This window comes from Dipodomys spectabilis, unplaced genomic scaffold (genome assembly GCF_019054845.1).
Source record: "Dipodomys spectabilis isolate Male_0828 unplaced genomic scaffold, ASM1905484v1 ptg000089l, whole genome shotgun sequence".
Taxonomy (NCBI): domain Eukaryota; kingdom Metazoa; phylum Chordata; class Mammalia; order Rodentia; family Heteromyidae; genus Dipodomys; species Dipodomys spectabilis.
The window spans coordinates 3,801,273-3,813,627 of NW_024870766.1; the positions used below are offsets into that span (position 1 = coordinate 3,801,273).

General features: G+C 41.5%; 2 protein-coding genes across 6 annotated transcripts in view; one reads left to right on the forward strand and one right to left on the reverse strand.

The window, feature by feature from the left end:
* Akap9 (A-kinase anchoring protein 9) overlaps positions 1-12,355 on the reverse strand; it is a 187,859-nt gene that overhangs the window by 26,299 nt on the left and 149,205 nt on the right. The window lies entirely within an intron of this gene.
* The window catches only part of LOC122111838 (lanosterol 14-alpha demethylase-like), a 29,576-nt gene continuing 23,454 nt past the window's right edge, over positions 6,234-12,355 (forward strand). The window contains exons 1-2 of the mRNA XM_042684590.1: positions 6,234-6,551; positions 10,323-10,421. Of these exons, the coding sequence (XP_042540524.1) occupies positions 6,378-6,551; positions 10,323-10,421 (273 nt within the window). The 5' untranslated portion in view covers positions 6,234-6,377. The remainder of the gene's footprint in view (positions 6,552-10,322; positions 10,422-12,355) is intronic.

Consider the following 12,355-nt stretch of genomic DNA (forward strand, 5'->3'; position numbering starts at 1 on the left):
TTTTTTTTTTATCGGTCGTGGGGCTTGAACTCTGGGCCTGGGCGCTGTCCCTCAGCTCTTCAGCTCAAGGTGAGCGCTCTACCACTTGAGCTACAGCGCCACTTCCAACTTAATTTCTTAATAAGTTAAGAAACTGTTCTTAATAACGTCTAGGTAGGCCCTGCTTAAAAGCTATTTTTTTATTGACCTCCTTGTTGCTTCAATAGGCATGACTCTACTTGATCTGTCAATCACCTGTCCCTCCACTATAGGCCATGCCTCAGTCAGCTGGGACAAACTATCCTAGCAATGAGCAAATGGGACATCATTGTAGCAAGACCTCTACTAGGCTTACTCCTTCTTCACTCCTCTAGGTGTACAAAGGTCAATTCATATGCTAATGTGCCTCATAATTAAAGTCATTGTAAAGGTTTTCTATTCTTGTTATCAGTGTTATCAATATTTAAGCATGGAGATTAAATTCTGTTTGTTAGCAAAAGTTTTACATTTTGAGTTTTACCTTGTATTTTGTTCAGGGTTGCCTGTTTTTCCAGCATTGACAACATGAATCTATCATACAGTGGGCAAAGATGTCTTTTACTATTGGAATTCCAAAAATCTTATGGACGATTTTCATTTTTTAAAACCTAAGTGTGCCTTAAAATTTCTGTGCATGTTTATGTGTGATGACATGTCCAAAATAATCTCATCTTAATGCATAAAATCTGTCATTATGGAGTAAGAAAAAGTCTTTTCTACCAACTAACATGCTTCAAACTTAATATTTACTGAAATAATTTGCTTTTTGACTGCAGTTGTAACTGCTTGTTAGAAGGAGAAATCTTTATCAATGAAAGCAGTAAAAGGAATGCGACCCAGTCTGGCTCCTAGCCAGCTGTGATGGACAAAACTGTAGACTCCTTTCTAACCTTGCTAATCAATTATGCTTAGAATGTGACAGTTTCAATTGGGATAAAATCTAGCTAACTGCTCTGCTCTGGCAGCCTGATTGGGGTGGAGCAACAGTTCAGTTTTGAGATAACTTGGCTCCACAGGCCAGAGAAAGAGTTAATCCAAAACACAAATTAAGGAAACAACAGTAAAGAAATTAGGAATGTAAAGAAAGAGGAAAGCTAGTAGAGAATGCATTGAGAAAGGAATTGAGGAGGCAAAATGGTTTCTGTAAGGTTTTAGGCAAGAAAAGGACCACTCAGAGAGAAATAAAAAGATTGACAGGAAAGTTTATTGGGGTATGCTCCTGGGTGAACTCCCTGGTTGGGATCAGAGAGCTTGCACTGAGTTTAGTTGCAGCAGAGCTTTAACAGGCGGGGTAAAAGCTGAACTGTTAGTGAGTGGGGACTTGTGGCATGTAGCTTGTTTTGCAAGTTTGAGCAGTGGTTTTAGGTTTTAGGCCAGTGCACTCAAAGAACGGTTGACTCAGAAGGATGTGGTCTTTCTTGGCAGCAGGTCTGTACCCCGCCCCCCACCCCCACCCCGGGCGCCTGACATTTTCCCCGGCTGCCTACTTCCACCAGTGGCCTGACAGTTTCCTTTGGGTAAGAAAATATTTTGCAAAGTAAGCGTTGTCTTCAATGTCTCTCCAAAATGGGAGGAATTAACCCCAGAAGGTTTGAATAAGTAGAATATGGTGTGAGTCAGTAGAGGATGATGTGAATATTGAGTTTTATAAGATAAAGCTTATACATTGGTAAAATTGGCATGTAATTATCTGTAATTTAAAAACTGATCTAAGATTTTTTTCCTAAGTTATTAATATTTCTGCCCCCCCCCCAAGTATACAAGGCTCCTTGGAAACAAAGCTGGAAAAAAAACTAGCAAGCCTACATCCTTCATAAAGTTGGTATGTAATTAAGTTGGCTATGATTTAAATAAGGTCAAGATTAATACACTGATGTAAAGCCAACATCTTATTTATTATGTCCATCTATATAAGTAATTGTATAAACCAAAGTTCACTTAAGTGTTTGTTTGTCAAGCTCCTTCAAATGAACACCTTTTAACTCGAATTACATTTTTCCCTGTTTAATATGTAAGCTGCCTTGGATATAGAGCTCAAAGGACACCAACTCCTTTGCATTCTTCATTGTAATCACAAAGGCTTATACTGACACTCACAATGTCTTAACTTCAATTACTATCCTAAAATGTTATATGCAATTAAAAATAACAACATTTATATTTGATCTTCTTCTTGCTTCAGTTGGGAGTAAGGAGGATCATGGTTCAAAGCCAGCCTGGGCAGAAAAATCCCTGTGAGATTCTCATCTCTAATTAACCAGCAAAATCCTGGAAGTGGTGCTGTGACTCAAAGTGGTAAAGTGCTAGCCTTGAGAAGAAGTGCTCAGAGACAGAGCCCAGCCTTGAGTTCAAACCCATGACTGACAAAAGAGATGCCAACCTGGACAAGCCATCCCAGCAATGAGCACCTAGACCCCTGGAACAAATTTAGTCCTGGAGCAAGAATGGATGGTGTCACATCCTAAATAGAGTTACTTTGCATTCACCCTTTCAAAATTAACCACAGCAGAGAGATCAAAAGAAAATAGTTAATAAGCATACCTATCTAATGTCCATACCTGTCTACCTTCTAATTGGACACAGAAACTTACATTCTTTCTTTCTTTCTTTTTTTTTGTCAGTCGTCGGGCTTGAACTTGGCCTGGGCGCTGTCCCTAAGCTCTTCAGCTCAAAGCGAGCACTCTACTGCTTGAGCCACAGCACCACTTCCAGGAACTTAATTCTTGCCTTTGTTACCTACTATTTCTATTTATAATGAGTCTTGGACTCAGGACAGTTTGCCTTGGCACCTTACTGGGTCTCCCATCTGTACTCTATAGTCCAGACTCTATAAGCCCAGGCATCCAGTTATAGGAAATGATCAAGACCTCTCACCAGCCTTTAACCACTCCAATCCAGCCCTACCTTCTGACAGCTTATTTTTTATCATCAAACTCTCCCCTACCCAGTCATCAGAAACCATAGACCCCAGTCCAGTTATATGGAAATTCCACTTTCTTGGATCCTGTTTTCTCATCCATATTCAAAAGTTTCTCTTTAACAGGATAACAACCCTCATACAGGACACTACCTTAGAGCAAGTCAAGGCCATCCTATTACTGCAGGCAACTGGAGGCTTCATTTATGCCACCCTGCCTTGCCCAACACAGACCTGCACCCTGAAGACCCCTGCTCCAGTGACTCCTTGATGCCCTCATGTCAGCAGGAAGTAGCCAGAAAAGACCATGATGTCCTTCAACTTTTTATACCCCTTCAGCATTTCAAATGATGGGCATCTGCTTTGTTCTCATAATTCCGTGTTGCTCCCATGGCCCACTGACTACCCTCACTCAGGGGCTGGTTCTTGGGAACCTTATCTGAAGGACTGCTGGCATCAGGAGGATACCCCCTCCATAGAACTCTCCATACAGGACTGTGTACACTGGAAGTCCCAAACAGGAGAGTTTGGACAATAAAACCCCAGGGCAGGACAAAGAATTTCCAGAGAGGAGTCTCTTCTTCCAGCCCACTTCTTTTATGTAGCCAAAGACCCTGTATGAAGGATTTGGCTCTTCCCTCTCAGCCCAATCTTTTTATGTATCTAAAGATGGAATAGGAAGGGTTGACCCCCACCCTATTTTCTCAGGTTTATACAGATGTCAGGTACAGATATTTGTAGACTCCCTGACTCTGGCAGGGCAATCCACCTAAGCCTGGCTGTAAATATTCCATTGTGGGTCCAAAAAGCCCCACCTCCTTTGACTTAAGGACTTTTTTCATTAACTTCTGCCTCCTTACTTAAACCCTATTTAAGGCCCAGCCAACTATATCTCTTTGCACAACCTCTGATCTTATGTGATCCCATACTAGGGTTATAGATATGAGCTACCAGTGCCCAGCTTTTTTGATCAGGATTTTAACATTTGTGATCATGGTGTTGAGGATTGTGTCTTTTGGGATTATGGCCCAAAGTTACTTTAATGACTCAAGAAGTAACAATAGTGTAAAGGACAAAGATAAACCTGGAAGTAGGGCTGGGAAGGTGGCTCAGTGGTAGAGCGCCTGCCTTGCATGCCTGAGGCCCTGGGTTCAGTTCCTCAGCACTACATAAGCAAAAAAAAAAAAAAAAAAAAAAAGCCAGAAGTGGCACTGTGGCTCAAGTGGTAGAGCGCTAGCCTTGAGCTGAAGAGCTGAGGGACAGCACCCAGGCCCAGAGTTCAGGCCCCACGACTGGACCCCCCCCCAAAAAAGAAAAAAAAAACCCTGGAAGTAAGAGGCTTCTGTTGTAGTAATGAAATATGGATATTGTATCTAAGTAACTCTATCTTGCCATCTTAATAAAAGTTAATAGAAAATGGGGACTTTCTGAGAACTCTGGAGGTGATAGACGACATCTTTGGATTATAAACATGTTATGAGGAGTTCTAGCTCCTTCTAGAAAAATGGAGTTCTGATTGCCCCTTATTGTTCCCCTGCATAGTTTGCTCTGCATATGTATAACACATTTTTTTCTTTTTCTTTTTTTTTTTTTTTGGTCCAGTCGTGGGGCCTGAACTCTGGGCCTGGGTGCTGTCCTTCAGCTCTTCAGCTCAAGGCTAGTGCTCTCCCACTTGAGCCACAGCACCATTTCCAGCTTTTTTTTCTTTTTGCTTATGTGGTGCTAAGGAATCGAACCCAGGGCCTCAGGCATGCAAGGCAAGCGCTCTACCACTGAGCCACCTTCCCAGCCCACATGTATAATACTTTTATTAGAATAAATATCCTCATCTAGCTTGCTTTTTTATGTATAACACTTTTGTTAAGGCTTGGTCTCCACCCCACGCATGTGGTTTTTGAAAAGCTATGTGGTAGCTCTATTTCTGCATCAGGTCTTTGTGTCTTTGTGACAGCAGTCCTCCTGAAGATGCTGGCTTTCTAATAAAGACTCTCAATTTGACCTTTCAAAATGTGGCTTCTCTGTTTTCTTGACATACAACAGTAGGGTCCTGTTGCAGCAATGTAGTCCAAAAAAATGATCAAGGCCTTACCTAAGGCATTGGCAATAGGAATGTAGAAACTTTTAAGAAGGAAGTTGAGTATATGTGAGGAATGGAAAAGAAGGAAAACAGAATGGACAGTGTTGCCATCTCTATGTGGGCATCATAGGAGGGCAGATAGATAGGAGGATATGAGTTTAGGTTTTGGATTTACTGAGATGAGTTGATTTTTTCGTAGAAGTATCTAGCAGGCAATTATACCTATTCATTTCCAAAGGGCCTTGCAGTTTTGTTTTGTTCCTTGTATTCCCAAACTTAGCATAAAACCTAGGTTTAAATCAATAAATCAATCTGGTCAGGACCTCCTGTTAATAATCTATAAGGAGGGTTAAATTTGGCAGCGATGTTGTCAGAGATGCTTTTATTTGAAGCCATCAGACTCATTTCTTCTTTCCCTATGTGGATCCCTTTAAGTCCTTTTCTTGCCTTATTGCTCTGGTAAGGATTCCAGAATTATATTGAAGAGGAGTAGAGTTGGCATCCTTGCCTTGTTCTTGATTTTAGGGGAAGTATGGTACTGGCTGTTGGTCTGTTGTGTGTGGCTTTTATTGTTTTTTAAAAATTATTTATTTGCTTATTATTATTATTATTTTGCCAGTTGTGGGACCTGAACTCTGAACCTGCATGCTGTCCTTCAGCTCTTCAGCTCAAGGCTAGAGCTCTATCAATTGAGCCACAGTGCCATTTCCGGCTTTGTCTGCTTACATGGTGCTGAGGAATCGAACCCAGGGCCTCATGCATGCAAGGCAAGCACTGTACCACTGAGCTACCTTCCCAGCCCCGGCTTTTATTGTTTTGAAGAAAATTCCTTCTATTCCTAGTTTCTCCAGAGCTTTTAACATGAGTGACATTGTATTTTGTCCAAGGCTTTTTCTGCACCTATTGAGATGATCATGTGGTTTTTGACCTTGGCTCTGTTGACAAGGTGAATTACATTTATCTTAACCCCGCACTCCAGACACACAGATGCGACTAGCATGAGGTTCCTAGGGGGATTGTTACCTGCCAAGCCAAATCTCTCCCGTCCTGGTACTCTTGGGGCACAGCTGCATTCGGGTTTCCTCAGATCCTTTTTGTGGTGGACTAGGGTCAAGGAGTGCTATTTAGAGGCGTGGCCAGCGGCAGGCTCCGCCCCGTTCCGTGGCGCGCAGGCGGGTGGTGGGTGTGGAAGGCGGGGTGGCACCGGCCTTGGCTGGAGACCTGGAGGCCGGGGCCGCCTCCCTTCACCCATCTGCCGGCTTCTCTGGCTCCATCTATTGGGAGGAGCGGCCGCGACCTCGGCCTCCAGTGTCCCGGGCGGAGTGAAGCGGAGCCGCGGCCGCCGCAGCAGCAGCCGCCGCCGCGATGGTGCTACTGGGGTTACTGCAGGCTGGAGGGTCGGTGCTGGAGCAGGCGATGGAGCAGGTGACGGGCGGCAACCTGCTGTCCACGCTGCTGGTCGCCTGCGCCTTCACGCTCAGCCTGGTCTACCTGTTCCGCCTCGCTGTGGGCCACATGGTCCCGCTGCCTCCCGGGGCGGTAAGTTGCACCCTCCGGGGTCCGGGCGCGGAGGACGGCGGCCCCGGGGGCCGAAGGGCGGGCACGGGCCGGCAGCCGGGCAGCCAGCCGGTGATGCCAGTGCCAGGTGCCAGATGCCGGCGCCCGCAGCCGGGCTTGGGGTCGGGGTGGGGGCCGGGGCGACTGCAGCACTGCTGCTGGCGGAGCCGACCGTCGGCCACCGCCGTGGCCTTTGCCGGCCTCGCATCGACCAGCACGGTCCCCGGCCCACACGTGAGATTTTGTGTTTACTGTTTATAATCATTGGAAAGACAGAGATCCCTTCGGTGTTTGAAGCTGTTTTCCTCCTAGCTGAGGAGTGTTGGGCCCATTTGAGACCACCAAAGATCTGAGAAATGCCATCTGAAAGACGGACCCCCATCCTGTTATCCCAGGTGCACACCGATGTCAGGCGAAGCCCCTGGTATGCCAGGGTGTGCGTGACCCCCAGGCGGGGCCCTCAGACCCGAGCCTGGCTGTCAACACTCCACTGTGGACCTAGCCTGTAAGGCGCTGAGGTCAGGCTGTGAGGCCAGTTGGAAGACCCGACTGGACCCTGTGAAGGTCATATCCTTTAGGCAGGACAGGTACAGAGCGGTTTAAACATTAAACCTAAGATAAGTGAATACCTACCGTATGCTCTGTCTTTGCAGTGACTCCCTTATACTAAACTCAAGTAACCCCTCTCCTTGCTCAGACCCTATAAAACCCTGACTCAACCTCCCCCCTCCTCCCCGCCCCTTCCCCTCTCCTCCCCCCCCCCCCTCTCCAAGGTCATGGGAAAGCTGGGTTCTATGCTATTTGGGCCTCAAAAACAGTCTTAGACTGTTGAGAATGGAGTCTGGCTTTTTCCTTTTTTTCTCTCTTCCGTTTTCCTAACATCATCCTTTTCTATCATTACATGTTTAGTTTTTCATTAGTCTTAGTCTTATAATCTGTGGTGATTTTATGATGAGTGCCAAGAAGGTTCCTCTTGAAGTTGATCTCCTTGTTTTAAAAAAAAACAACAGTGGATCTATGCGATGGACCAGCTCGGCCGGAGCACTGGGCAGGGATCTCGGGATAGGTGGGCAAGGAGTCCGCCAAGTGACAAACAGACACAGACTCAAAAGAGTTGCATCTGAGTGTATCTTTATTGAGGAGAATTAACATTTTTATACAGTGTGTGATTGTGACATAGGTTCTTTTTATAAAATATATTTTTATTGTGAAAATACTGTACAGAGGGGTTACAATTACATGGGCAAGATAATGAGTACATTTCTTATCAAGCATTGTAGCCTCCTGCTTTGTTTCCCCTTCCCGTTCCTTTCTATCCTCCCCCCCTTCCCTCCCCCACCAAAGTTGTAAAGTTCGTTTTTCGACATAACTACTGTGACATAGATTCTTTGTTTATTTAAGCACGTAATCAATTTCTAAGAAAAGCAAAGCATTGATGGATTACATGAAAATTGATGACTATCCCACCAACTGTTTAAGCTAAGTGGTGCGAGACAAGTCTAAAATATTGTTTAATGCAATGCCTCATCTATTCAGCCTTTTTATGTTTAATAATTAACAAACCTAAGACAGGGCTGTACTTATATTGTACTCTTTTTATTTTTTTCCATATATTTTTCAAGTCCCTTTGAAACCATCCTAAAAACCACTTCTAGGTTGAGTCAGGCATTCTCTGTTTCCTATGATTTTAATTCCAATATTTGTTCACATGAATTTCTAATTGTTATTTTAAACTATCTTATTGTTGTTTTGATGATAAATACCATAATGGTCTAGATCTACCTAATGTTTTCATAAAATCTAATGAGTTCCATAATACCCTTTTTCCTTTTGCATTAATTCATCTATTTTCATCTTTATAAGCTCCTGTATAAGGTAATGGTTCATCGGTTGGTTCAGGAAATGTGATGTCACTAACTTTATATTTAGTGAGAAACCACCATCTATTCCCTATAAGTAAGCTGGACTAAACTTAATCATAACTGTTGGGGGAATCTTTCTTTCCCTTTTATTATCAGGAGTCCCTTTTTCTAGAACTCTCTGAGCTTCTGCGATAACTCCTTCTAGCTTAGTTTAATTCATTAATTCTGCCTGTTGTAACATATCTGGAAATTTTAAGTTTCTATATTTACTATGTGTGAGCCACAAAACTGCTTGTGAAGTTGTAGGAGTTTCTGGAAGCAGCGTCACATCAGATGATAGATTGATTGAGGCATTGCCCATATTTAATCTTTGGTCTTCGTCTTTATTATTTAGAGAAGCCGTCTCTATTGGACTGAAAAGATACAACATACTCTATTCACGGATCAATAGAAAAATAGCCAAAACGAGAGTAAAGGCAACGAATGTACAGCCAAGAAGAATATAGTAAGAATAAAGGTAGAGGCTATAAAGGTGCAGCCAAGTGTATGCGAAGCCTTGAACCAACACCCCCTTCCTGCAGGCATGCTTCCTTGAAGCTCTTTGTCTAACCCGATCTCTCATGCAGACTCTGAGGGAGGTGGCCTGGCAGATCTAGTTCATTTCATGTTGATTGTAACTGTTGCTTAAATAATACTTTCCTTGCAGATCTGAAGTTTTTGTTCAGCTTTAAAAAAAAAATCTTTCTCTTATTTCAGATTGTAGTGGTATAATATTTGAAATTAAGGTGAAAAGTCTAACATTATTTCAAAATATTAAAAAATTTACTTACACATCTTTTAGAGGAGATAAAACAATACTACAGAATATAGAGACGATGGTTAAAGAATAAATATATAAAATATACGTACATTGCTAGGTGCTAGTGGCTCATGCCTGTAATCTTAGCTACTCAGGAGGCTGAGATCTGAGGATCACAGTTCACAGTCAGCTTGGGCAAGAACATCCATGATACTCATCTCTAATTAACCACCAGAAAACCTGAAGTGGTGCTATGGTAGAGCATTTGCCTTGAGCTGAAGAGCTCAGGGACAGTGCTCAGACCCAGAATTCAAGCCCCAGGACTTACCTACCTACCTACCTACCTACCTACTTACATATGTGTGTGTGTGTGTGTGTGTGTGTATGTAAATAATATGTATAAAGAAATATAATAAATATGCATATGACGGATAATGCTAAAGCAATTCCTAGTGAAAAAATCTGTACTTTTACAGTCCTATGTGGGTATATTTTATTTTATATTTTTAATTGTGCAATGCAGTTTATTCTATGTATTTTGATCATATTTACCTCCTCTATTACTTTTCCTGTCCCCCTTTTTTGTACAATTTTTATTATGTTTAAACACTCTTTTCACACATACATATAATGTACTTTGATTATATTTAACCCCCTTGACCCTATGGGTTTTCTTCCACCTTCTATTGCCTACTGGTTACCCCTTCCCAAATACTTATGCTTTTATATTCATGCCATTCTTTTTATTTTATTTTTATTTTTTATTTTTAATTACTCATAGGAGAGAATCATGCTGTATTAATTTTTGTGAGTCTGGCTTGTGATAGTCTGCTCCATTTTTTTCCTGATGACAAGATTTCATTCTTCTTTGTGGTTGAATAATAGAATAATATAATTATTGTGTATGAATTACATTTCTTTTCTGGTCATAGGACTTGAACTCAGGGCCTGGGCACTGTTCCTGAGCTCTTTTGCTCAAGGTCAGGGCTCTACCAGTTTGAGCAACAGCACTACTTCCTGTTTTCTGGTGGTTAATAGGAGTTTTTCTCTTAAAATGAAGTGGAGGCTGAAATATTTCTTTTTCTTTTACAGAAAACTCCACCATACATTTTCTCCCCAATTCCATTCCTTGGGCACGCCATAGCATTTGGGAAAAGTCCAACTGAATTCCTAGAAAACGCATATGAGAAGGTAAGTCTTAAAAATAGACTCCCCCCAAAACCACAAGCAAAAAAAAAAAAAAAAAAAAGAGCTAGTTTAGATAAGTACTTTGCAAACTTTTCTTGTAAAATGGTGATGTTATGCTTATTGACAGGAGGAAAAAAAAAACATAAAAATTGAAGCTTTTCTGGTTTGAGAAGGACAAAGGCCTTGTAGACCCCTTTAGTTTCTCCCAGTGTTCTGGGATAGTTCTAAATTTTATTTTTCACTGATTATACTTAAGATTGATAAAACTAATACTCTTGTTAATCATGTATCTCAGATTGTCTTGACCTGTTCCATTCATTTTCTGTGATTTCACTTGTGCCTTGGATTGGGTTACATGATATCATGGGCACTGGAATCTTTGATCCTCTCTAATGAGTTTTCCTGTCAGTTCAGCTGTTAACTCTATACTTGTGCCTTGGACTTTGCTATTTTACCTCACAACAGCAAGTCACCTTATTCTTAGATTTCTTGTGCAATTTCTTGGAAAATAAGCATTCTTTAATATTATTAGTCCCTGTTCTCATTTACTTAAGTTTTGATCCAGCAGACTTCTTTCTGGTTTTCCGGCTTTTGCTACTTTGGGTCCATGGCCCCTCATTTCAGTTACAGCATTGTCAACCTGTCTAGTTTTTGGATCTTTTCACTGTGCTCACCTGGCTAAACACTATCTGTGGGGAGAGTTACTCATTTTCTTATTCCTTGTGCCAGATTGCTTCCTTCCTAATGTCATGAGTACTCATATTAAATGAAATTTCATATTGCTCAATTATTTAATGTTCTTGCTTTTAACTTAACATGCACCCTAATGACTAATTCAAGCCTTTATATGTCTGAACTTCTGAGCCTTTCTACTTCTCCATCCAAGCAGATGATTTTGACTCCTAGTGAAAAGGGAGTTAAAAAGCCACTTAGCTTGGAGCTAGTGGCTCATGTCTATAATCTTAGCTATTCAGGCAGTGGAGATCTTAGGTTGAAATTTGAAGCCAGCTTGAATAGGCAATTCCACAAAACATTTATCTCCAATTAACCATCAAAAAGTCAGAAGTAGAACTATAGAACTATGGTTCAAGTGGTAGAGTACTAGCCTTGAGCAAAAGAGCTGAGGGATAGCACTCAGAACCCTGAGTTCAAGCCCCAGGATGAGCTAAAAAACAATAACAAATACTCATACTCTTGATTTCAAACATATCAACCCATTTGTGTTTATATAATCTTATTTTTTATAATCATGGTAATAATTATTAAACATCTACTTTGTTCACAGTTTAGTGCTTTGTAAAAATTCTTCCACTGAAGCCTCACAAAACCTCCTTCAGGTGTATGTATTATATAGATAACAAAACAGGTCATTTCTTACTGGGGGGTCATTTTCTTACTGAAAACAAATGATATTTTCTATGACCAAGATACTTTTCCCTCTATGAGTAATTTATATTATCTTGACAGCAGTTCCACGAACTTTAGACTTTTGGCTATTGCCATTTTATAGATCAGGGACGCTGAAGCACAGAAAGGTTAATTTTTCTGAATGTTGGATGATGGACCAACATGTGGAAGAGCTGGGGTTTGAACGCAGGCAATTTGGTATCAGAATCTTGTGCTCTAGCTCATTATGTTCTACCCTAATTTTATTGTGTAATCCTTTGTCTCCTATTGAAGACTGAACTCTTGATCCCTTTCTTTTGTTTCCAAAACCTTATGTTATTATTTTTTTCTGTCAATGTGTACATCTCCTCATTGAATCTCTTCTCCTTTTCTGTGAAAAATGTTCAGTGTTTTTCATTTAAGAAGTAGAAGACTTCTCTTAACTACTTAAGTCTCCTGTCACACCCATTTACGGGCTTGTCTGTGTTCACTGTCTGTTTCGATGACTCCTATTACATATTCTTTTTTTTTTTTATTACATATTCTTCAGT